The sequence below is a fragment of the Saccopteryx bilineata genome, chromosome 1 (assembly GCF_036850765.1).
Source record: "Saccopteryx bilineata isolate mSacBil1 chromosome 1, mSacBil1_pri_phased_curated, whole genome shotgun sequence".
NCBI lineage: Eukaryota > Metazoa > Chordata > Mammalia > Chiroptera > Emballonuridae > Saccopteryx > Saccopteryx bilineata.
The window spans coordinates 115,438,688-115,465,976 of record NC_089490.1 but is presented as its reverse complement, the minus strand read 5'-3'; the positions used below and the strand labels follow the sequence as shown (position 1 = coordinate 115,465,976).

Genomic DNA, 27,289 nt, shown 5'->3' with positions numbered 1-27,289 from the left:
ACTAAAATTTAGCTGTTCCTTTAATTATTAAATAGGTAAAAAGCCACAGTAATATCATCAGTACTTGTGAAATTTGCTAACATAAAAATTGCAGCTATTTTTCTATAATAGACTTGCAGGTATTGAAATATTGTTCATATTTATCACTATGGGGAAATAGAATTACTAGACACCTACTGAATATTGTTATCTAATGCATTAATAAGGAAGCATACAACACATTTGTTCTTTTAGATATCTTGATGATCATATTTTAGCATAATTAGTTTCTTTCTCAATCCTATGTATATTATTTCGTGCCCTTAAAAAAAGCATTATTCTTGGAAGAGATCCACGGGCTTCATCAGACTGCCTATGGCACAGAAAATATTAAGCATCTCTGCCCTGTTCAGGAATAGAACCACTCTTCTGAAGACCAGACTTCTACGTTCAGCTGCTTACTCCACATCTGCCCTTGTCATCATCTTAAACCTAACATTTCCAAAGCTGTTCTCCCAACTCTGAAACTCTTTCATCTGGAATCTTATTTCAGCTGATGGCAGTTCCATCTCTTTGGTGCTGGGGCTGAAAGCCTTGGAGTCATCCTTGACTCTTACTCATGTCCATTCCACATGCAAGCTGTTAGCAAATCCTGCTGCCTCTATTTTCAAAATGTCTTTGGAATCTGATCATTTTGCTCTCCCCGACATCGCTCCTCCTCTGGACTGAACCACAACCGTCTCTTTCTTGCCTGGATTACTGTCATGGCTCCCTCAGCTCACATGCCTCTCATATGTGCCTTGGCCAGGGGGCTACAGCAGAGTGAGTGACCCCTTGCTCAAGTCAGTGACCTTTGGGCTCAAGCCAGCGACCATGAGGTCATGTCTATGATCCCTCATTCAATCTGGCAACCCCATGTTCAAGCTGGTGAGCCCACGCTCAAGCCAGATGAGTCCATGCTCAAGCTGGATAGCCTGTGCTCAAGCCGGAGATCTCAGAGTTTGGAACCTGGGTCCATGTTCCAGTCTGATGCTGTATCCACTGCGCCAAGCCTGGTCAGGCTCATTTTGTACCTTTAAATATATTTATTTATGACATCTCTCCAGTTTGGTTTTAAGTTCCTAGTAGACAATTTGGATGTCCGAATTTTCTTTGACTATGCCATATAAGCACATTGTAAAAATAGTTATTGGATGATTAAATTTATTAATGAATTGGTGAATGATAGAACTCTGAGAAAGGAGAAGGATGTTACTGATGACAAGTCAGCAGGCTATCATTGGGAAAATATAAATTTAAATCAAATTTCCCAAACCCAGTAGTAACAGTTTTAGTGGTTTTTTTTCTTGTTTGTTTGTTTTTTGGTATTTTACCAAAGTGAGAAATGGGGGAGGCAGACAGACAGACTCCTGCATGTGTGGGACAGGGATCTGCCTGGCATGCCCACCAGGGGGCGATGCTTGGCCCCTCTGGGGCATTGCTCCATTGCAGCTGGAGCTATTCTAGCGCCTGAGGTAGAGGCCATGGAGCCATCTTCAACGCCAGGGCCAACTTTGCTCCAATGGAGCCTTGGCTGCAGGAGGGGAAGAGAGAGACAGAGATAAAGGAAAGAGGGAAGGGTGGAGAAGCAGATGGACGCTTCTCCTGTGTGTACTGGTTGGGAATCAAACCCAGGACTTTCACACACTGGGCCGGTACTCTACCACTGAGCCAACCAACCAGGGCCCAGTTTTAGTTTTTTTTTTTTTTTTTTTTTTTTTTTATGTTTAAGATATATTTTTAGATTCTTTTTTTTTTTTTTAATAAATTTTTATTAATGGTAATGGGATGACATTAATAATTCAGGGTACATATATTCAAAGAAAACATGTCTAGGTTATTTTGTCATCAAATTATGTTGCAAACCCCTCGCCCAAAGTCAGATTGTCCTCCGTCACCCTCTATCTAGTTCTCTGTGCCCCTCCCCCTCCCCCTAACTCTCTCCCTCCCTCCCTCCCATGTCCTCCCTCCCCCCCCACCCTTGGTAACCACCACACTCTTGTCCATGTCTCTTAGTCTCATTTTTATGTTCCACCAATGTATGGAATCATGTAGTTCTTGTTTTTTTCTGATTTACTTATTTCACTCCTTATAATGTTATCAAGATCCCACCATTTTGCTGTAAATGATCTGATGTCATCATTTCTTATGGCTGAGTAGTATTCCATAGTGTATATGTGCCACATCTTCTTTATCCAGTCTTCTATTGAAGGGCTTTTTGGTTGTTTCCATGTCTTGGCCACTGTGAACAGTGCTGCAATGAACATGGGGCTACATGTGTCTTCACGTATCAATGTTTCTGAGGTTTTGGGGTATATACCCAGTAGAGGGATTGCTGGGTCATAAGGTAGTTCTATTTGCAGTTTTTTGAGGAACCACCATACTTTCCTCCATAATGGTTGTACTACTTTACAGTCCCACCAACAGTGAATGAGGGTTCCTTTTTCTCCACAGCCTCTCCAACATTTGCTATTACCCGTCTTGTTGATAATAGCTAATCTAACAGGAGTGAGGTGGTATCTCATTGTAGTTTTGATTTGCATTTCTCTAATAACTAATGAAGCTGAGCATCTTTTCATATATCTGTTGGCCATTTGTATCTCTTCCTGGGAGAAGTGTCTGTTCATGTCCTCTTCCCATTTTTTTATTGGATTGTTTGTTTGTTTGTTGTTGAGTTTTATGAGTTCTTTGTAAATTTTGGATATTAGGCCCTTATCTGAGCTGTCGTTTGAAAATATCAGTTCCCATATAGTTGGCTGTCTGTTTATTTTGATATCAGTTTCTCTTGCTGAGCAAAAACTTTTAATTCTGATGTAGTCCCATTCATTTATCTTTGCCTTCACTTCTCTTGCCATTGGAGTCAAGTTCATAAAATGTTCTTTAAAACCCAGGTCCATGAGTTTAGTACCTATGTCTTCTTCTATGTACTTTATTGTTTCAGGTCTTATATTTAGGTCTTTGATCCATTTTGAATTAATTTTAGTACACGGGGACAGGCTGTAGTCGAGTTTCATTCTTTTGCATGTGGCTTTCCAGTTTTCCCAACACCATTTGTTGAAGAGGCTTTCTTTTCTCCATCGTGTGTTGTTGGCCCCTTTATCAAAGATTATTTGACCATATATATGTGGTTTTATTTCTGGGCTTTCTATTCTGTTCCATTGGTCTGAGTGTCTATTTTTTTGCCAATACCATGCTGTTTTGATTATCGTGGCCCTATAATATAGTTTAAAGTCAGGTATTGTAATGCCCCCAGCTTCATTCTTTTTCCTTAGGATTGTTTTGGCTATTCGGGGTTTTTTTATAGTTCCATATAAATCTGATGATTTTTTGTTCCATTTCTTTAAAAAATCTCATAGGGATTTTGATGGGAATTGCATTAAATTTGTATATTGCTTTGGGTAATATGGCCATTTTGATTATATTTATTCTTCCTATCCAAGAACAAGGAATATTTTTCCATCTCATTGTATCTTTTTCGATTTCCCTTAACAATGCTTTGTAATTTTCATTATATAGGTCCTTTACGTTCTTTGTTATGTTTATTCCTAGGTATTTTATTTTTTTTGTTGCAATCGTGAAGGGGATTATTTTTTTGAGTTCGTTTTCTAATATTTCATTGTTGGCATATAGAAAGGCTATGGACTTTTGTATGTTAATTTTGTATCCTGCGACCTTACTGTATTGGTTTATTGTTTCTAATAATCTTTTTGTGGAGTCCTTCGGGTTTTCGATGTATAGGATCATATCATCAGCAAAAAGTGATAGCTTTACTTCTTCTTTTCCGATATGGATGCCTTTTATTTCTTTGTCTTGTCTGATTGCTCTGGCCAGAACTTCTAGCACCACGTTGAATAAGAGTGGAGAGAGTGGACAACCCTGTCTTGTTCCTGATTTAAGGTAGAAAGTCCTCAGTTTTATGGCGTTTAATAGGATGTTGGCTGATGGTTTATCATATATGGCCTTTATCATGTTGAGATATTTTCCTTCTATACCCATTTTGTTGAGAGTCTTAAACATAAAATTGTGTTGTATTTTATCAAAAGCCTTTTCTGCATCTATTGATAAGATCATGTGGTTTTTGTTCTTTGTTTTGTTGATATGGTGTATTACGTTAACCGTTTTGCGTATGTTGAACCATCCTTGAGATTCTGGGATGAATCCCACTTGATCATGATGTATTATTTTTTTAATATGTTGTTGTATTCGGTTTGCCAGTATTTTGTTTAGTATTTTAGCATCTGTATTCATTAGAGATATTGGTCTGTAGTTTTCTTTCTTTGTGCCATCCTTGCCAGATTTTGGTATGAGGGTTATGTTGGCCTCATAAAATATGTTTGGAAGTATTGCTTCTTCTTCAATTTTTTGGAAGACTTTGAGTAGAATAGGAACCAAGTCTTCTTTGAATGTTTGATAGAATTCACTAGTATAACCGTCTGGGCCTGGACTTTTATTTTTGGGGAGATTTTTAATAGTTTTTTCTATTTCCTCCCTGCTGATTGGTCTGTTTAGGCTTTCTGCTTCTTCATGACTCAGTCTAGGAAGGTTGTATTGTTCTAGGAATTTATCCATTTCTTCTAGATTGTTGTATTTGGTGGCATATAATTTTTCATAGTATTCTACAATAATTCTTTGTATATCTATGATGTCTGTGGTGATCTCTCCTCTTTCATTTTGGATTTTATTTATTTGAGTCCTGTGTCTTTTTTCCTTGGTGAGTCTTGCCAAGGGTTTGTCAATTTTGTTGATCTTTTCAAAGAACCAGCTCCTTGTTTTATTGATTTTTTTCTATAGTTTTTCTGTTCTCTATTTCATTTATTTCTGCTCTGATATTTATTATCTCCTTTCTTTGGCTGGTTTTGGGTTGTCTTTGTTCTTCTTTTTCTAGTTCCTTAAGGTGTGAAGTTAAGTGGTTTACTTCGGCTCTCTCTTGTTTGTTCATATAGGCCTGAAGTGATATGAACTTTCCTCTTATTACTGCTTTTGCTGCATCCCAGAGATTCTGATATGTCGTATTTTCATTTTCATTTGTCTGTATATATCTTTTGATCTCTGCGCTTATTTCTTCTTTGACCCATTCATTTTTTAGAAGTATGTTGTTTAGTTTCCACATTTTTGTGGGTTTTTCCCCCTCTTTTTTGCAGTTGAATTCTAGTTTCAAGGCTTTATGATCAGAAAATATGCTTGGTACAATTTCAATTTTTCTAAATTTGCTGATATTGTCTTTGTGGCCCAACATATGGTCAATTCTTGAGAATGTTCCATGTACACTAGAGAAAAATGTGTACTCTGTCGCTTTGGGATGAAGTGTCCTGTAGATGTCTATCATATCCAGGTGTTCTAGTATTTCGTTTAAGGCCACTATATCTTTATTGATTCTCTGTTTGGATGACCGATCTAGAGCCATCAGCGGTGTATTGAGGTCTCCAAGTATGATTGTATTTTTGTTAGTTTTTGTTTTAAGGTCAATAAGTAGCTGTCTTATATATTTTGGTGCTCCTTGGTTTGGTGCATATATATTAAGGATTGTTATGTCTTCTTGATTCAACTTCCCCTTAATCATTATGAAATGACCATTTTTGTCTCTGAGTACTTTTTCTGTCTTGTAGTCAGCATTATTAGATATGAGTATTGCTACGCCTGCTTTTTTTTGGGTGTTGTTTGCTTGGAGTATTGTTTTCCAGCCTTTCACTTTGAATTTGTTTTTATCCTTGTTGCTTAGATGTGTTTCTTGTAGGCAGCATATAGTTGGATTTTCTTTTTTAATCCATTCTGCTACTCTGTGTCTTTTTATTGGTAAGTTTAATCCATTTACATTTAGTGTAATTATTGACACTTGTGGGTTCCCTACTGCCATTTTATAAATTGCTTTCTGTTAGTTTTGTATCTAGTTTGATTCTTCTCTTTTGTTTTTCTATCATTTGTTTTTGTTTGTTTGTGTTCCATACTTCTTTCCTCTGTTGCTACCTTTTTTAAGTCAAGTGTTTTTGTGCTGGTTTTTTTAAGGGTGGTTACCATTAAGTAATGAAAAGGGTACCTACCATATTCATTGTAGTACCCTATCTTATAAGTATTTCTGTACTTCATCATCCTTTGCTACTGTTAATCTCCATCCTCTCCCCCCTTTTTTTCCTTTGTTGTCACAGTTTAAGTTTGGTTTTATTGTATTCTTGGTGGAGCTGTTACTTGTGGTGTTGTTTTCTTTTGTTCTTTGAATCTGGTTGGAAAACCCCCTTTAGTATTTCCTGGAGTGGGGGCTTTCTGTTGATAAATTCTCTCATCTTTTCTGTATTTGTGAATGTTTTTATATCTCCTTCATACTTGAAGGATAGCTTTGATGGGTATAGTATTCTTGGCTGAAAGTTCCTCTCTTTCAGGGCTTTAAATATTGGGGTCCACTCTCTTCTAGCTTGTAGAGTTTCTGCTGAGAAATCTGATGATAATCTAATAGGCCTTCCTTTATATGTTGTACTCTTCTTTTCCCTGGCTGCCTTGAGAATTTTTTCTTTGTCATTGGTTTGTGTCATCTTTATTATGATGTGCCTTGGAGTGGGTTTGTTGGGGTTAAGAAAACTTGGTGTTCTGTTTGCTTCTTGAATTTGAGGCTTTAGTTCCTTCCACAGGCTTGGGAAGTTCTTGTCTATTATTTGTTTGAGTATATTCTCCATTCCATTTTCTTTCTCTTCTCCTTCTGATATACCTATTATTCTTATTTTATTCTTTCTGATGGAGTCAGACAATTCCTGTAGGGCTTTCTCGTTTTTTATTATTTTTGAGTCTCTTTCTTCTTCTCTCTGTTGTGCCTCAAGTTGTTTGTCTTCTATTTCACTAATCCTATCTTCAATCTGGGCTGTTCTGTTAGCTAAGCTTGTTACCTCGTTTTTCAGCTCGTGAATTGAGTTTTTCATTTCTGTTTGATTTGTTTTTATAGTTTCAATTTCCTTGGTAATATATTCTTTGTGTTCATTGAGTTGTTTTCTGATCTCCCTATATTGCCTTTCTGTGTTTTCTTGTATATCTCTGAGTATTTTTAAGATTTCTATTTTAAATTCTCTGTCATTTAGCTCCAAGGCTTCCAATATGTTAAGTCTTTTCTCCATAGATTTTTCCACATCTATTTGTGTTACCTCTCTTTCTTTTGTATCCATAATATTCGATTTCCTCTTTCTTATCGGCATCTGAGGGTGGTCTTATTGATAGCACTAATTAGAATTAATAAAGAGTAAAAAGTAAAAAAAAAAAAAAAAAAAAAGGTAAAACACCTCACAAAAAAAAAAAACAGTAATAATTTATTATTTCCCCCTTTTTTTCTCTCTTCTCTTTCCCTCCTCTCCCCTCCTCAGGGAAATATCGTGCCTATAATGGAGGGCCTGATTTGGGGTGAAGAGTTCAAGGGGCAAAAAAAGGGAGTAGGGACCTACTAAATGCAAAAAAAAAAAAGGAAGAAAATCTTAGACAAGCATAAGATGATTTGCTTGTAAGTGATGGTCAACTAAGAGATATAATGAGAGGGATAATAGGGGACCAGAAAAAAGGACCAAAAAAGAATAATAAAGAAGAAAAAATAAAAATAATAAATAAAAATCTGTTGTATTAAGTGGAGCGAAGACTAAATACAATGGAGACCTTGGGTTGGGAGGACCCAAAATGCCACAAAAATAAACAAACAAGAAAATAAATAAAAACAAAAGCAAAAAAGAGAAATAAAGCCAAAAAAAAGCCTTGAGTCCCAAATTAACTAATGATTTCGTGATTGAGGATTATATAGGAGGAAAGTAAAATGAGAAAAGAAAAAACGAATAGAAAGGAAAAAATAAGAAAAAAAGAAAAACGAAGGAAGAAATAAAATAGGAAGAGAAAAAAACAAAATAAAGCACGACAAAAAAAACCAAAAAACAAAAGAGGAGAGAGTGAGAGTTAAGTGTTTTGGAGTATAACCTTAAAGGAGGGTGAGGATGAAGAAGAAAAATAAAATGCAACCCTCATGGGTAGTGTAGTTCAAGAAAGGGGAAGCATAAGATGGGCAGAGAATAGAAGGACCGAGGTGGAGGAAATAAAGGCAAAAAGATAGAAGAAACAAACAACAACAACAAAAAAAAATTAGTGGATCAAGTTGTAAAGTCTGTGGGTTTTTCTTGATTTTGAGAGGTTAACTTCTTTCTTTTTCTTTTCTCTCCCTCTTCCTGGTCGGTGACTCTGTACCCCAGGCTCTGCCCCTGTGTCACTCTTAGGTAGGGATTTGCAGTTGATGGGATTCTATGGCAATGTCATATAATTGGCTTTAGTCTTGCTGGAAGTAAAGGCTTGTTGGCGTTTGCAGGGTCCAACGATGAGAGAGTTTGCTTTCCTGGATTCTCTCTCCTAGTCCCCCCTTTCTGAATTAGCAGCCTGGTGATCCAGCTATAAGGCTGCAACTGCTTCTGCCTGGGGAGTAAGAGGCTCAAAGAGCTGGGAAATCCACACTCTATCCCCACTCAGTGCAAGGCTTTGGGAAAGGCTCTGAGAGTCAGGGCCTCCAGTGTAATCAGGCGGGGGTGGGAGTCAATTGTTGTCAAGGTGACTGTTCAGCGCCTATCATTTAGTTGGACCTCTCAACCCAGGCTTTCCACACTTTGTAGCCTGTTTTTGCAGGGAAGAAGAGGCACTAGTCTCTGCTTACGACTAGTGTAGTATAGACCTTATTATCTGCCAAGTCCTTCTTGTTAGCGTTTATCCCTGAATATGGAGGCTCTATCAATCAGAAGTTGCCCCCGCCCCTTTAGCGAGAGGCACTAAAAAATATCACGCCTCTTGTCTTGGATCGCTGAACTGAGAGAGATCTTTTCAATTAGAACCGAGGGTGCGCAGATTTTATGGGTTAAGCTAATTTCAGTGATTGGGTCGCAGCTGTGCTTCCGAAGGTATTTTAGGCTGCCTGCGCGCGCCCCTCCCCCAACGCTTGATTGTTAGCTTGAATGGCTGGGTGAGGTGCCCCGCCCATGGAGAGAATCTCCCAAGCCTCTCCGGCTCGCCCCGCCGCTGGCGGCTGGACCACACCAGGCGCAGGATAATGGAGCCCCCTGGGTGTGCGGGCCAGCAGGGCGCCCTGGGCGCGTGGAATGCCCAAGGCACGCGCGCGAATGGGGCGCTCCAGGCACCGGTGGCCGGCGACCCCCACTCGCAGTGTGCGGGCCGCTGGGAATGTCAGCGGTGCTCAACTGGACCGGGCGCACGCGCGGCTGCTCACAGCGGCTTGCGGCGGCTCCTGGCGGCCGCTCGCGGTGGCGGCTCGCGGGGGCTCGTGGAGGCTCGCGGTGGTGGCTCGCGTCGGCCGTTCGCGGCGGTCGCGGTTCCCAAGTATATGGGCTGACTCACCACAGGCGCACTTCCTTGCGGTTTGAAAGAACGTCTCTGTGGTAGATTCCTCCACACCCTCATCTCTCAGATTCAAGTGATAACAGTCCTTTCGCTATCAGTTTGTGTGGAACTCCGGAATGCTCTGAGGATAAATTTTTCTGTTTCTAGTTGATAAATTTGTGATTTAGGGGAGAGCTGTCGGACGCGCTGCTCACGGCGCCATTTCCGTGACGTCGAAAACAGTTTTAGTTTTTTAAAGAGAACTGATCTTTGTTCTGATACTATAAGGGAAACTTACAGAAACTTCTTGACAATGTGTTCCAATAAGTAATGCCTCAGTGATCGAAGGAATAAGGTATCATTAAAATCATCAATCAAAAGGCTTTTCTAACTACGGTACAAAAAAAAAGAAAGAAACTGCCTGCAACTCTAAATAATATAAACAGAAATGATAGGTAGGGGACCTGTAATGGACCCAATCATAAACTCTACAAATACCTTCTCATAAGAAAGCTTCAACAGAACTAATGAGGAGAGGATTTTTTTTTCCTTTCTTGTGGTCTCCACTTGAGTAACTTCTTTTATTAATCATACTGAGTAGGTGCTGATTTTTGTTTTATTCCAAAATAACTTTGAAATTACCCAAATGTAATGTATTAGTTACTTAATATGCCAAGATCCATAGTTAAGAGGTCTGATCCTTTACTTAACTATTTCAATGGTGATGTTTTCTAAAGTGCTGTTAAGTCTTCTTAGAAAACACAAAACAGAAGTAGACAACTTACTGCTGTAAAATTTAAGTCTGCGAAAGAATACATGCATGATAAATAAAATATTTTAAAGGCTGTGGGTAAAAGATTAACCAAACTTAACTTACCTAGCCATCTGCAGGTGCTTTTTCCTAAGAATGATCAGGGTGACCAGTAGCAATCCAATCAATAGTGTGCTAAGAATGGCCAGCACTGAGATGACTACCACATTGGGATTCATCTCTGTAACTAAACAGATAAGTCATGCATGTTAATTATAGCTTCCATTACATGGAAACTAACAGAACCATTCATTGTTTCTATTTTATTTTAAGAGAAATAGACTTATGATGACAGTAACATCAGGAGCAATGATGCTTGTCCAAGCTGCCAATGACCTCTTCCTGGTCAACTATACATTAGAAGACTGATAAAAAGCATGTAAAGCCTGCATTCTGGATGTTCTTATAAAGGGAAATTATAAACTGTGAATAAGTCCTGTGACATAGTTTAAATTCATTTGAAAACAAACAAACAAAAATCTAGATGTCATTATTAAAGATTTTCATTCTTTAACATTTTCAGAAGCTTGCAAGTTCTTATTTCATGCCCACGACTTTAAAGTCAGAAAACACAACTGTATATTTCACTTATAACTAATAATGTATATAAAAAAGGCATTAGCAAACTACCATCTGCTATAGCACTTAACACATAGCTAGAAGCAGGCATTCTGATGATCTGTAACCATATGTTGAAAGGTTTTTCCATCTGTACAGCTCAAGAGATTAAACCAGTTAATAGGCTCTAGGGACCTTAAGAACAGGGGTTGTGTCCCTTTCATATACTTCATATGATGATCAGTCTACTACGGCACTCAACCCATTGCCTAGTTCATCACACTTCATGGAAGAGCAAGATATTAAAGGTGGGATTAAATGTCAAACGTTTAAAAAAAACTCTAAAAGTGGAGCAGAGGAGAAGATGAGAATGAGGCTTCCCTCTGTACTGACTAAAATCACCGAGCTGGCTGGCAGAGACAATCCCTAAGTCTCTGGGTATTGCCACTTCCCATTTGAGACGACATGGCTCCAGTTCATAGGCAGAGTACTTCAGCAGAAAGAACACTGGACTCATAGTCTGAAAAGCTTATTCAAGTTCCCTTGACTACTGCCATTGGGGAGGCTATTTTATCTCTCTCTGAGCCTCATTATCCTCACTTGCAATTAATTTTAATAATACCAACTGCCTTACTGTCTTGCTGTAGAGATGACAAGAAATACACAACATTATATAATAGAAAAGTGTAGAAGAATGTGGAAATGAGAGACCATTGATATACTTTCTAGGTCCATTTTTGCCCTCTCTTCTGAAAAAACAAAAATCAAAAACCAAAACAAAGAAAGAAAGCCCACACTATTCATCACTGGATGTAAACAGATGTTACAGAACTGAAAATGGATCCAGTAAAGGGTAATGTGATAGTAGGAGTGGATTTATTCACAGAAGATCTCAGATCTCAGAATCCGACTCGAACCAACAGGGTAATAAAACATGTAACTAAGAAAAAGAAAACAGCACTATTCTAGACCTTTCATTATTTTAAAATTTCCTCACTTACAGTTGATTGGCAACTTTTCTGCTCTGAGTAGTTGATATGAAGGGCCAAGGTGGAAGAAATGAACTGAGTGGACCCTGTGACTACTACCGAAGAGGACGATGAACTTGACAACAAATAGCCTTTAGACAGCATGTGTCAGGCTCTTCTGCCCTTTATTTTTAAGCCTCAAAACAACTCAAAAGGTACATATTTTAATTCTCGTTTTACAGATGCAAAAAATAATAATAAAAAAAGGTTCAGATATAGTAAAGTAAAGGTCTTCCCTTAATCACATAGAGATTGAAATTAAGCCCTCCCTGACCTCAAAGCTTGGGAGTTTTCAATAGAACAAACATGGGTTCCATCAGAAAGATAGAAACTAAAAAGAAAACCAGAAAAATTTGGAAAGTTGTAACTTTAAAGACACCAGATTCCACTAATGCATGTAATTACCCATTGTTGAGACGGCTATAAATGTGGGGACACTGGGGCTGTCGTGACTAACGCTGGTGACACTACAGTTGTAGGCAGTGGCAGGAAGAAGGCTGGAGATGGTCACAACATGAGAAGAAACAGAAATCGGTTCCTGGAGATGCAGAAAATAAAACAGATGTTATGTAATCTTCATTTATTTTGATTCTTATATTTTCATAATTGAGTTGGTAATGTAGGGATAGAGTAAAAAATTTAAAAGATGAGAAAGGAGAGCAGTGAAAAATAAGCTACAACAATGCTACGATGAACATAATTTCACAATTACAGGAACATATGTATAGGCCCACAAACACACTATTTATATATTCATACTCCTAGCAGTTAAATTGCTGAGTTAAAAGTTGTATGTTTTGAAATTAATTTTGAAAGCTATGGACAAAGTGTCCTCCATAGACATTTCCAAGTTATCTACCTATTAACAATGTCTGACGACGCCTGTTTCTCTATATTACTTCTAACATAGCACAGAGGCAGACTCCTTGAGCTTTTTATTAGTGGAGATTGTACCTCATTGTGATTTTATTTTGCATTTCCTTTACCATGAGTGAGGTTGATCATTTTTTTCATATGTGTAAGAATTACTTTCTATGAAATGTTTGTTCTGAATTGTTTGCCTTTTTCTTTTTTTTTAAATTTTATTTATTCATTTTTAGAAAGGAGAGAGAGAGATATATATATAGAGAGAGAGGAGAGAGAGAAGGGGGAGGAGCAGGAAGCATCAACTCCCATATGTGCCTTGACCAGGCAAGCCCAGGGTTTCGAACCAGCGACCTCAGCATTTCCAGGTTGATGCTTTATCCACTGCACCACCACAGGTCAGGCTAAATTGTTTGCCTTTATTATTTTTTTTATTTGTAGCCGTTGTATGTATATTAAGGATCCTACCCACTTTGCATTTTCAGCTTTTAACTGGCATCCACCAAAAGCACAGCAACTTTGCCTTTTCAAAAACATTTAATATTAACCTGTTTGATGTAAAATAAGTTGCTTCCTTGGTGAGCCAATAGTCAGACGAGTGACAAGTGCTACCGTACAATATAAAAAGATGAGCCAGCAGAACACTCTTTTTCCAAACAAGGGTCTGGACCACCACCGCCTAAGGAGAGGAAAGGCCTCAGCACTTACTTCCCACTCCTGCCTCTCATTATCCTATAAAAGAATGCTTCTAAGGAAAGACTTCTGCTAACAAGACTCAGCTGTAGTAAGTAACTGCCTAACCATTGTTTTCTTAAAGCTATCACTGCTGTTCAGAGAAAAAAAAAATTCCACTTTTCCTAGAGAAGTTATTTTCAAAAAGGATTCTGAGACTCGGAAAAAGATTCAGCTATTCAGTACAGATCAAAAAGAGATGTTAGCAGAAAGAAATATCAAAAGGGGAAGGGAACGTAGCAAATTTTCTTAACACCCCGTATGAAAAGATTTATACTCCCAGAAATCCTTTTTTCTTCTCAATCTCAGGAAGTTGATTATCTAAAAAAGCATTAATTATTCATGTTTTACAGTACTCATCTATACTCTGTATTTCATGATATTCCTCACAAACTTGCCCTTCACCTTCCATGTCGGGTTGAAAAATATTTTTTCCTCGTGGCTTTGTTAGCCTGAGAGCTGCTGGTTCACCTTCCTTCCATTACTTGATTCATCTCTGCTATCTGTAATTCTAAAGCTATAACAGTGTCTGCTCTCAGCCTTCGTTTTCCCAAACAAAATAGCCCTCCTTTCTAACTAGATACGGACCTTTCATTTACATTCTCTCTGTAACACGGATCTCTCCTGTGGCCCTTGTGGGACTTTATTTACAGGCTAATAATGCAATATCCACAACTGTATGGGAAACAGTGTTTAAAGACAGGAGTGAGTTGTACCATTTGTGTCCCATACAGTGACTCACAAAACTGGCCATCCACTCATATTTATTAAATTCTGTTTTATATGGCAGTGTCTTCATCCCCTCAATTAACTTAATTGCCCAATAGAGAAAATGAACCACTTTTATTCTTCAGGATGAACCTGAGCGGCTAAGGTTTAGGGACAAACGATAAATACAAGGATGGAAATAAACTTGGCAGTTTGGCGAGTTGGTTCTCATAACATATTTTGCGCTTGTTCTAAGCATGGTGTTCATTTCTATCACTGACACACAAAAGCACAAATGAACAGTTTTCATTTTCTATAGTTCAAAGAAATAAAAGATTTTCATCTGGCTCAGCTAATGACCTCAGAAAAGGGAACTCAGCGTTCACAGTACCTGCGGTTCCGCTTCCTGGCTGGAGCCAACCTGTTGACAGAAGACTTGGAAGAAATCAGCGACTCCCTCTTCCACCCACAGCAAAGTCACTGAAGTCTGGGTTTTATTCACTGCAAAGAGTGATTTTGGAGGAGCTGGTTCTGAGCACAGAAAAAGTTTTAAAAAGTTAATCCAATTAAAAATATTGTTTCTTCCTTTACTAATTCGCAAGATAAAATAGCCCCCCCCATCTAAACATGGGTAATTAACAGCACTCTATAAAGACTTCATATTTCTTTTGAAATATGTTTTTTCACAAAGAGTTATCTAACTGCTGCCCCCCCTTCTATTTTATACTTCTCTTTTTGGAGCACTTCTGTTTTCTACTTCAGATTTATTATAGACATGATCTATTAATAGTTTTTATGCATCTATACTGGATTTAGCATTGTCTTGGTAATCTGGAGCTTTGCGGGTGAGCAACAGAAGTCTGCACTCAAAAGGCTGAGAAGAATGAAAGTGATGCATGTGCTCTAAGGGAGAGGCTTAGTCTGGTGCTCAGCCAACAACCTGTCTTCCTTTCTCTGGAGAAAATTTCAAATAATTCAGTTAGGAATGACTTCTTGAAAACATAGTCAAAATTAAAAGGTATAAAGCTAAATAGATGATATGATTTCTTATTTACAGAAAAAGATGGATGAAACAAAAACAACCTCACAGATACAGAGAAGAGACTGATGGTGGCCAGAGGGGAGGAGGTTGGGAGACTGGGTGAAAGGTGACGGGATTGAGAGGTACAGGTTGGCAGTTACAAATAGTCATGGGGATGTGAAGTACAGCATAGGGAATATAGTCAATAATACTGTACTAACTGTGTATGGAGTCAGGTGAGTACTGGAACTCTCAGGAGGATCACTTTATAAAGTATATGATTGTCTAACCACTGTGTATACACTTGAAACTAATTCAAAATAATATTGAATGTAAACTGTCATTGAAAAAATTAAGAAAAGAAAAAGATTGATAGAAAAACTGGATGATTACTAAAATGTTAGAAAACTGATTTATCTTATTCTTTTAGGTATTTTATCATGATCAATAAGTTAATTCGTTAGTCATGTAAGTCATGCTGCCCAGGCCTCTTTCCAGTCATTTTTAGTAATCAGGTCACTGGACTTGTCCTCTTAAGACCAAACCCCTGTCTGGATGTTCCCCAGTTCTAGGAAGTGGTTGGCTGTCTTGTTCCTTCATTCCTGAATCTCTGCTGATCTCCTCCCTGTGCCACTGTCCTTGGGGCATTGCCTTTTCTTTGGTGACTTTCAGTATACAAAGTGTTATGCCTGAACTCAAGTTCTTAAACCAGGGTCCCTGTTACCTGCTGTCAGACCTTCTGGACATTGCTTGTTTGGACATATCATGTCTTGCTGTTGGGTTCACATAACAGCATACTCTGCACACCTGCATGCCCCTGTCAGACAACTACCGTTTGCTTGTTACTTGAATTTCTTTTTATTATCTTCTTTACTCTTTTAAGTCTGTCTCCAGTTACTGGCTTTTAGAAGTATTTGAAAAAGCCCTGGAGGCCATCTCATTCCTTTGACAGGCATATGTCTTTGTATGGGAAGGTTTGGGCCTTCTTTATAGAATATCATCATCATGGTCCTGTCCAGAACCAAGAAGTATGTCAGAATCATTGTTGACATGATTTGTGGCAGGTAACCTAAATTTCTGTCCAACTAAAAAGAACCCTTTGTTCTATCCAGAGAAGACTTGACAAGGTTAAGCAGATGAAGGAGGAAAGAGGTGAGTTAGTCTTCGGCAAGAATAATTCATAGTAGATGTCAGGACTGCTTTCTCATTTGCGGTGATTGTTTACTCCTCCAGACATTGTATTGTCTCAGTTCCCTTCTGATGAAGACTGCTGGTAAAACACGGAGGTCCACTTCCACTTCCCACATCCTTCCTAACTGATACTGCTAATAGGAAAATGAGTCATCAGAGAATACGTCCTCCAGTGATTCTGACTTGAGTAAAAGTTGAATTTTTGGAAGTACGTATGAGGTTGTCTGAGGCAGGGATAAATAATTTGTTAGGCTGAGCCTTGACTAGTTCTCTTTAAGAAATATACACCACTGAATTGCTCCTCAGAGTGTGCCTCTTGGAGAATAATTACAATTCCCAAGACGATTATATGTATTTTTTTCCAATGGGTAGACAAAATCAGTTTAGTTATCCAATATGAACATTGCCCACATCTTAATTTACAGATGTGATTTTTTTTTTTACACATGTATTTTCAATCACCTATGGTCTATGCATACTCAAATATCTCACTGTTACCTTGAACTCCATATGGTCAAAATGGAACCCAGAGTCCTACCCTTCTCACAAATGAGTTCTAATTTCCAACTACTCCTGATGCTCTCAGGAGTACCACCATTCTTTCAATTGTCTAAGCCAACAATTTCTAGGCTCCGTTCTTGCTTCTCAGTCCCAGATAGCATATCTTTCAATAATTCTTGTCATCTCTTCCTTTTTTCTCTTCTTTACATTATTTTTCAGGCTTTGTTGTCACACTTATCAATCATTACAGTAGTCCTTCACTCCTTTTCTCTATCTCTAATAGACTGTCAATGATGGTTTAATTCATTTTTAAACACCACTTTGCTCATGTTAAAGCCTGTCTGTCATGATCTATTGTGATCAATGTCTATTGTTTTAAATCCAAATAAGCCAAGTTTTATAAAGATTCTACTTACATGGGCCACATGCTACCCATCTAGCTTCACCCCACCCCTCCATCACAGAAGTGCCACCAGTCTTCTTACCAACCATCACACAGGTGGCACTCTTTCTTAATTCTTTTATTTCCCCTCATTGTACTCTTTCTTCTATTCTGATCATCCTAAGGTCAAGATGAAGCCTTATCTCTTCCTTGAAGCCTTATCTGATGACTCTCTTTCTTGATGATCTATCCCTTTTCTGACCCTCTCCTGCCTTTAATTATTCCGAATTTGATCTCTGTGAGTGAAGTTCTGATTCTAGTAGGTCCTATTAGATTCCTGAAGAATATGGGCCATGTATTATAAATAAACAATATTGTATTCACCTTGAGCTAGTCACCTGTAGGAACTCAGTATATCTTAACTATCACAGATTTAAAACATAAGTCAAGATTCATTAACCATAGGTGTTAGGATTCAAGCATCCATCAAGACCAGACACACTGAGGTTCTCTGCCATTTTATAGCAATCACGTTTATAAAAGTGATCAGTTTTCAGTGGCAGAATCAAGAAGTCTGTCTTGGATACTGGAGTATTGCTTTCATTTTATCTGGCTAAGAATGTGGATCCATGAAGATGGCTAAGTATTGCTTATTTTTAATGTTACTAAATATTTAAATTAAATGTTATTAGTGTCATACAATAAGGAATAAAATGACACACAAGAACCTTCCCATTTGGCCTCTGTCTTCATGAATTGTATTTCTACAAAATTCGTATGTAAAGCCCTACTCTCCAGCACTTCAAGTTGTGATGGTTCTTAGAGGTGGGCTTTTTAAGAGGTGATTAATAAACATGAGACTATCAAGGTGGGTTCTGACTCATGTTCTTACAAAAAGAGGAAATTTGGGCAAAGAGACATCAAAGATGAATGGGTACAGGGAAAAGGTGATGGGAGGACAGACCTGAAAAGAGGTCATTTGCAAGCCAAACAGAGCGGCCTCAGGAGAAACCAAATGTGCTAAGACCTTGATCCTGGAGTTTCAGCCTCCATGATGAGAAAATAAATTGCTGTTGTTTAGGCCACCCAAACTGTTATATTTTGTTATGGCTGCCCTAGCAAATTAATACAGTCTCTTATTCAAAATATCAAACATATTATAGTTTAGCTCTTAAAAGGTAGGGATAGGAATACCTTGTTCACATTATAAAGAGTAAATGAGGTTTAAAATAATATATATATAAACACTTTATATAATATAAAGAGCCATGTAGATATCAGTTATAGAACATCTTCTGATGATCATTTTCTACCTCCTTAAATCACATTTTGAATTTTAACTTCTTCAAAACTCCCCTGCTCCATAATGCAGATTTCCTTTTGGTTAAAATAATGTGAGAGTCTATAATATTTGATGTGAGAACTTATGAATAAGGGTCAAAGAGAGAGACTATTTTTACAAAACAGGGTAGAGAAACAGGTTTTTTTTGTTTTGTTTTGTTGGCTTTTTAACATTGCTGGTGTTGCGACCAACTATTTGGCTCTCTCTCTTTCCTTCTTTCACCTTATTCAATGTTCCTTCTATATGATTCGAGACTCCAACCTGATTTTATAAGAAAATCAAGTATCATGGGCAGAATGGAAAGCTGAAAAGCCATCTCTACCATTTAATTTAGATTGGATTAGGAGAGGTTCAAGCTGTTCCCCAGGCTCTCCGAGGAGTAAAGGTGACCTTGGATGAAGTACCAGCTAGTGTCTGATTCTTATTCTCTGCTCTGGCAGCAAATCTCTTATTTCCTAGGGAATTCCAAAGGGATCCAGGTTGTAGTATTGAGCCTTGGAGCAGAGTAGAATGTATTTATTGTCTAAATTCCATCTTTCTCTGACAGTTAATGCATTGTTTCTTATTTTAATGTGACCCATTAGTTTAGCTGCAGATAGAATAATGCTAATGAGGTCAAGATGATACCCATAAGGGTCAACTAGATTCATTCTGCTTACATTTCATAATATATGGAATTACTAGATATAAGTAATTAGACCACTTAAGAACAACACTGGGAAAATTTTAAACATCAGGAATTCTATTATAATTAGGCCCCATTAATAAATAAAACAAAAATTTCTCAGGAATTAGAAATTCCTGTCATTTCCATTACATTTTTAAATAAATCCTTTATGGCTTAATGATAGCAAATGTAATATTTCCTTCTATGAATCACTGGGTATGTTCATAGTTTTACCAGCTTATCTAACTTCTAAAGACTGGTAGAATTTTTCAAAGAAAGCTCTCGTTTAACTTTACTTAGTTTCAAAACAAAATGTCTCACTTCTTTTTTTTTTTTTTTTTTGGTTCCAAGAATATGTTTTTACTTGGCACTTTTATTTAGTTAGGAGTTACAGATTGCACAATTCTGAGAACAAGATCCCTGCTCTTATATATTGTTAACCTCGTTGCCTTCACTCTGAACTCATGTCTGAATTAAGTTCTAAAACTTGAAGAAACATTGAAGTCCAGTTAATGCAGACCCTCATTTTATAGACGAGGCAACTGAAATCCAGAGGACCTGAGCCATTTTTCTAAGGTAACACAATTTATCTGCGAGAGCAAGAACTAGGATCCAAGCCTCCATTCCCCTAGTTAAGGATCCTGTCTATACCTGCTCCCCCCTGAAAAATAAGAGTGCTTTCCATTCATTTCCATGCAACTGGGGATGATGGGAACCCCTGAAAAGTTCTTTTGCCTAGAAGACCCACTTATCCAGAGTGAGCACTTGCTTATGTATAAATCAATGTGAAATACCAGAGCCACTGCCCTATGAGTCCATCATTCAGACTCTTCTAATATATTCAAAAGAAACTTGCAAAACATGCAAGTCACTTTATGCTGGGCAGGAGAAATACTTTTAAGGAAGTGCTAAAGCTGTGTGGTATGGTTGTGGGCAGCTGGCCATTTTAGCGAAACTCAGAAGACCCGCAATAAAAGATGGGAGAGAGATATATTAAGAAGAGATATCAGCCTCTAGTGCAGGAATGAAGCCATGGAACGTTGGTGTGCCTGGCAATCTAACCCAGAAAACAAAGCTTGCCTGGGGCTGCTGACCATGCAAGTCTAAACAAGAGAAGTAGCACAGCAATGACCCTCTGCAGACCTAAAGAACATGTGCACGTCTGTAAGAAGTCAATAAAAACTTTCCACAAACTCCCATCATCACCCCTCCCCTATGCACCTCCTCTGTGGATGCCCAAACACTCTCCTGTTCATCATCTTCCTACCGGTTCACCCCGTCTAAGGTCACCTCCTCCACCGGCAGCCTGCGCCATCTACTCCGGTCCAGTTAAAAACATCACTCTAACGAGTCTCCCCCCTAACTACTCTGTATCATCAATCATGTTTCCTGCTTTGCTGAATCATCCTGATTAACTCATGGACAAGTTGTTTCCACCTACTTAAGAAACAAAAAAGAAACAAAAAGAAAACCGAAACAAAACCCATCCAAACCAACTAATACTCTGGTATCCTTTCCTTTAACTGCCCATTAATTTTCTTTCCTCTTTATACTCCTCACAAGTTTTGTTATTTCAGCTGTCTTCAATTTTTTCTCCTTTTATTCTTTCTTGAAATATTTTTAATCATATTTTCCTCACCGCTCCATCCAAATGCCTCCTTCTCAAATTAACACTGACTTCTGGGTGGTGGAGATCAGAGGTCAATCCCACTTCTTATCTTGACTTATCAGTGGGCTTGACAAGTCGATCACTCTCTACTCACCAAAGCACTTTCTTTGCTTGGCTATTAGCACATTGTTCTGTGGCTTTCCTTATTTTACTGACCACTCCTTCTCAGGCTTTGTGGCTGGTTCCTGCTTACCACTTCCACATCTTAAGGTTGGAATGCCCCTGGGCTTAGTCCTTGGATAGCATTCTTCCTTCTTTTTTTTTTTTTAATTCATTCCTTGATAAACTCATCATGTCCATTTTCTGACTATCCTCAAATTTGTATTTCCAGTCCTGAAGTCTCCAAGTGCCTATTGCCTACCCAGAACCTGCTCTTTAATGTTTAATTGACACTTTCAAATGATGGCACATCCAAACCCGAACTTCTGGTCTTTTCCCCAAACCTGCTTCTGCCTAATGTTTACCAACACAATAAATAGTACGTCTATCTTTCCAATTGCGCAGGCCCCAGATCCTGACATCTCCCTAGATTTTTTTCATTCATTCATAGACAGCATCTCTGCCTCATCAGATTTTCTCAGCTCCATCTTCAAAATAAAATTATCATCACCCTCATTACTATCATCCTGAGCCGAGCAAGTAAAATCTCTTATCTAGAGAGATGCAATAACCTCCTAACTTTAAGGTGACTGTGTAATTTATCAAAAGTGTCTAAATAATAATACTTTGGGAGGGGGGAAGGATTGCTAAAGACAATGACTAGTTTGTAGCTGATCCATAACAGATGTAAACTGGTGTTTGAGACAATGGGGATGTATGTCATCTTATCTGACAGCCTTTCCCCTCACCCCTGAACAGCCTACTCTCCCCGAAGTGATCCTGGGAAACTTGCCAGGTCTTGTGACTTGCCTGTTTGAACCATCCAGTAGAGTGTCATCTATTGGGAGCAGAATGTCTGTTCAGTGACTCTTCATTATCAGCTCTTTGTTCCGCTCCGCCTTTTATTTACTACTCCCCTTCTTGTTTCCTCCACTTTAGCCACACTGCCTTACTTTCTTTCCAACTCACCAGGCACACTGCTGCTTCTGGAACTTCGCACCTGTGGCTCTTCTGCCTACAGAATCTCCTCCTGGTAACTGGCTTGGCCCCCTCCCTCCTGGTTCATACTAAACTGTCACCTTTCCAGTGAAGCTTACCTTATTACAAAAATTGTGCCCCTGTCCTCATAACACTTCCTCATTTTCTACTTCATTTTTTAATAAACTTATCACCATCAGACATCTTGTATTTATATTTATCATCTCTTTTTCTCCACTAGAATAGGGTAGAAGTTTTTGTCAGTTTGTTCATTTCTGGATTCTTTGCACAAAGATGAGTGTGTAACACATAGTAAATGCTAAATAAGTATTTGTTGACTTACAGAATGAATTAATTTTTTAAAAGTATAGTACCTTAATGTAAAGCCAGTATCCACAGCCACCATCACAGCCGTCTGGCCCATGCAGGTTCACATTTGATTTGGACAGACAGTAATGAAACAACGGAGCCAAGAACTGGTCATTAGCTTTAATTCTAGCAAAAAATACACACAGCGGGAAAACACTTCCCTTTCCATTCAGGGCTCTCAAAGCCACTGATTTATCCGAGTTTCCTAGAATCAAAGGTGTCTACCTCACCAGCCTTATTTACCTCTGTTCCCCATCTCCTTCTCTCTGCACAAACTCTGCATTAACTGGCTTCTCCCTCAGCACTCCACCATCTTGGCTGCTTCTCCTGGCCTCCTCCACATGGCCTTTCTTTGCTTTGCTCTCTAATGCTAACCTCAGGAACCGAGAGAGCAAGCTCCCAGTCTGCCCCCATTTTATAGTGTAGAAATCAAAATCTTTAATCCAATATACAAACAAGGAAGTCTCTGATACAAAGTCACTTATCTGAGGCATGATGGGATTGCACCACTCCACATCAAAAAGGGTGGGAAAGGCTTAGTCCTAAAACCAAACCCACCCTGCCTGCCCACAGCCTGCCCCCAACACACATTAATATAATCACGCCCATCCCAAGCAAGAAGGGCAACCAATACCATCACCTGGGTGACAGACTTCCACGTGGGCAGTGCCATCTTTAACAAAGTGAGCATAATATATTTTATCTGCCCAACACTTAATCATTTTATTAGCTGTTTTTAACTATATATATATTTCCTTTAACTAAACATATATATTATTTGGTAGGGGTAAGGAGGATAACAAGTTAGTAGCCATTTACTAGAAGATTCAGAAAAAGTATGGGTGGCTAGAGAGAGGAACTTTAGACTTTATGTATGCTATGACTCACAACACTTAACTCACTTCTTATGAAAAATAAGAACTGCATATATCAGAACAACTATATTCCAAAATTGTAAACTCAGTGCCTTTAGTATAAGACTCAACAAATTTTCTCAAGTGGGAATGAGACCGTGAAGGGCAGTACCACTCAAAAGGCTTGGCTTGTATACAGTTACAAATTTCATTTCACCCAAATGTGTATAATTATTTGTAATCTACTAAAATATTATGAGAGAAAGAAACAGATTCTAATATCTCCTAAATTCCTAACATCTGAAAGTAATTTCAATCCTTTTTTTTTGTTGGCAAATTATGTTTTAAAGATTTTTAATTTATATAAAATCTTTCCTGACTGAGATTAAGAAAATCAAGCCAATGTCATTAATATGTAAATTCCAAAACAGGAACAGAAAGCCACACAAATGGGTGTAAGCTTTCCTCCCTGCTCTGTTAAATGTGTCAGTCAATAGAAAAGGGAAGTTTTTATAAAAAAAAAATACACCAAAATCTAAGAAATAAGCAACAGATGGCTATAAATTACTAGACCACTGTTTTTTGGTTTTTTTTATGCAGGCTCAACAGTATGTAGTGGGTCTAATTTCTCAAGGTTTCAGCCTGCTCAGATGATGACATGCACTAAATTACAAATCTCTCCCAGAACCAAAGTTATCTAATTTCTAATCTTGAACCTGCCTGAATACATTTATGATCAGGATAAGGCAGAAGTTTGAGAGTGGGGCTGTAGACACTCTTCCTTTTGGCTTTCTCTGACTCCATTAGCTGTGCCTTCCTAGTCTCTCTTGCTGGTTTATCCTCCTTGGCCCAGTTTCTCAATGCTGGGAAGGTTCTTGTAGGCTAGAACCAAGGGTTTCTCTTCCCCCATATTTCTACTTACTACTTAGTGCCCTCATCCAGGCACTGCCAATTTATATTTCTAGCCTAGAATTCTCTCTTGATCTTCACACATGTTTATCAATAATCTCTTTACCTGACAACTGCCCTTGGATGTTTTCTCAATATTTTTATTTCCAAGGAAGAAGCCTTGATTCTCAACTTACCCCAAATATAATTCTCTAAGTTTTCCAGTCTTTTCAATCTCAGCAAATTTTACCACAATCCACCCTAGTTGTTCAAGAACAAAGCCTAGGAGTCATTCTTAATTTCACTTTCTCTCATTTCCTATTTTCACTCCATCAGAAAGTCCTGTGAACACAACCTCCAGAACAGCTCCTGAATACTGTCTACTTTTCTCCACTTTCATTACCACCCCTTTAGTCAAAGTTACTATCATTTCTCATAGCACGTGTTTGATTTAGAATACTATTTTTAAAGCTAAGGACAAATAGTCCCTTAATTAGTCTCCCTATCTTGACCTAACTATCCTTTCTCTCTTGAACAACTAGAGAGGGATTATTTTTAAATATGTCAGGTTACTTATTTTAAATTCCCTAAAAGGCTTCAAATTGTGCTCAAAGTGAAATTCTCAACTGTATGTTTTACAAATCCAGTATAATCTGGCCTCTGCCTATACCCTCTGCCCAGCATGCTCTGTCCCAACCTTCTTGTGTCTGCTTTCTTGTTATTCAAATATAATCTCATTACTTTCTCAAAGGAAGTTTTTTATATTATATTTTATTTTATTTATTTTTTACTACATAGTCACTCTGCGACTATGTACCACACTATCCTGTTTTAATGCTCTATAAAGTACTTATTATTATCTCCCCCTTTACTGGATCATAGCATTTTGTGAACAGCAAGTGAAAAACTCCTTGGGGCTCATTACTATAAGTAGTCTGGCATCTGAACCATGCTGAGAAGGTTGTTAGTATATATTTAAGTGAATTATTGAATGGCTATTCTATTACTACAGAGCTACGTGGCATTTTAAAACTTCTCATTTTTATTTCTTTTCCTGTCTTTATTTTTTTTAATTGCAAAAGTTGATTGTCTGAGATAAACATATCCAAATTCTCCTAAAGTTTGTCTAGATTTCCAGGTAGATTTATAAAGACTAAGTGTTATGACTGGTTGTTGGTGGAAGCCACAATTGCATGCAGACCAATGAGTTCTTGTAAAATAACAAGTTTTAGTGCAGACTTGATTATTTTTCTTGTCTGCCAAAGGGAGTTTTCATCACATATCATTAGGGCATCATGGAACTTCTGGCAACCTAAGATTCTTAACAGGATGACTGGCTCAAAGCCCTGTGAACAGAATTACTATCGGTACATGATTTTTGTGGATGTTTATTGATGACATAGTAATTGAAAATTCTTGGCAATAATTTTGATAACTCTCTACCCTTGCACATGCCATCTTGGATTAATTTATATTATATTGGATTCATTGAAAGTCTGATTTCTTTATGAGATCTTGTCCTCCACGACAGTAAGTAGAATGACCATAAGAGGCCTCTGTCATACAGAAATTGAACTTTGAATTGTTAGCTCAATCAATTTTGGTCCTAGACTCAAGAATACCATCTGATTCACATAAGCCCTGACAATCTGGGTGCTCAAGTTATATTTTTTGGCAAAGTAAAATTAATTTGACTTCTTTGTATACCAAATAAATGATTTAAAGAAATATACTATGACTAGAATCAAAGTGTTTTAATTTCTCTAAAAGGTAAACTTATTTTGGTTAGATATTAATTGAAATATTATTTTCAACTTTGAGGTCTGCAGTTTCAATTCAATACATTCAGTATCTGTTGAGCATCTACAGTAGGCAAGGTGTTGTGTGTTATAGGAAATGGAAAGAGCTTATAAAACAAAAAATGTGATAAGTAGAATAGGAAATAGACCTTTAGACAATTGAATAAAAAAATTTTTTTTTTTAGTTTCAGGACAGGGGGGAAGTCTGAGAACAAGTATATTATATACAGATGTTTTGTTTCCAGGGAAAAAAAGATAAAGACAGTATTCTGTCTAATATTAAAACACGAACAAGGAAAAGCTTGTTGATTCTAAGGGTTGTGTTTCACTAGAAATAATTTCTGTGAGAACTTGCCTTCATTCTTGAAAGGTTTAAAAGAACTTTCTAAACTAAAAAGTAGTCCTGTCTGTTAACAGGGAGCAATAGAGGCTCAAAACCTCATGATAAGTTTGGGAAACTATCATGGTTTTTACTCAGACTCTATGTAGTGTGAGTATAATTGTACCAGTTCATGACTGTAACCCATATTCACTTCATAGATTATCCATGTCACATAAAAATGACAATGAAGCATGCAGGAGGCCCACTGAATGTTATTTTAATGTCACCACCCCTGAACTTGCACTTTAAGGGAGACTAACAAATCAAGTGAGTTGGACAAAGCAGCTGGGGATTGAAAATCACAGCCACCAGCACTGATAAATCTTGGGGGAAGAAAGGCACAGAGAACGTGAGCATAATCTTCAAATAGTTCGACTTATCCATAAATAAGTTTTAAACTGACATTTACACATAGACAAAATTACAGAAAATGATTAAAATTTATAGGCAGGCTTTTTAAAAAAAAATTATTTTTGTAATAAAAAGATCACGCAATATTGGATGCTGGTGCTCTCCACATTCCTAGAATTCAAGTATGGACTGTTAGGGAAGAAGAGCAGATTGCCTGCAAATGCCCCAAATTAAACTTGACCAGAGACTCAATAGGAGCAGGACTGCCCCCTTGAGGGTATGTTGAAATTTGCAGAATAGTTACCACAGAAGTTAACTGGACTTCTGTGAGCAGAGCAAAAAAATGTTAGATGCCCTGTATAATCAAGAAAGTTCCAAACAGAAAAACTGTCCCATGTACAATCATGTGACTTTTTATTGTTACACCAGAATAAACCCGCTATAAATATAATTACAAGTACTTTATCATGTAATAATATTGGAAAATTCTTTTCAAGAAATTAAGTAAAACAATTTAGAAGAAAGTAGTCAGAAGAAGGATATATAAATGGAATTATGATGTTATTTAAAAATTTCTTAATAATTTACTTTTTCTGCCCATGGTGTCTATTCAATATGTCATGCATTTCCAACTACCAATTTAATTTTAAAGGATTTCTGTGCAAGATTTTAACTTTTACAAGGCAAATATGAGACAAAAATTTTAAGACTTAGTGCAATAAGTTATAAAGAAATGCAACTATT

General features: G+C 37.7%; 1 protein-coding gene across 3 annotated transcripts in view; it reads right to left on the bottom strand.

Moving 5' to 3' along the window:
* PTPRO (protein tyrosine phosphatase receptor type O) overlaps positions 1-27,289 on the bottom strand; it is a 239,020-nt gene that overhangs the window by 43,545 nt on the left and 168,186 nt on the right. For all 3 annotated transcript variants that reach the window (XM_066264542.1, XM_066264543.1, XM_066264545.1), the window contains 3 exons: positions 14,444-14,583; positions 12,154-12,286; positions 10,229-10,349 (listed from right to left, as the gene is read on the bottom strand). In XM_066264542.1, coding sequence (XP_066120639.1) covers positions 10,229-10,349; positions 12,154-12,286; positions 14,444-14,583 — 394 coding nt within the window. The remainder of the gene's footprint in view (positions 1-10,228; positions 10,350-12,153; positions 12,287-14,443; positions 14,584-27,289) is intronic.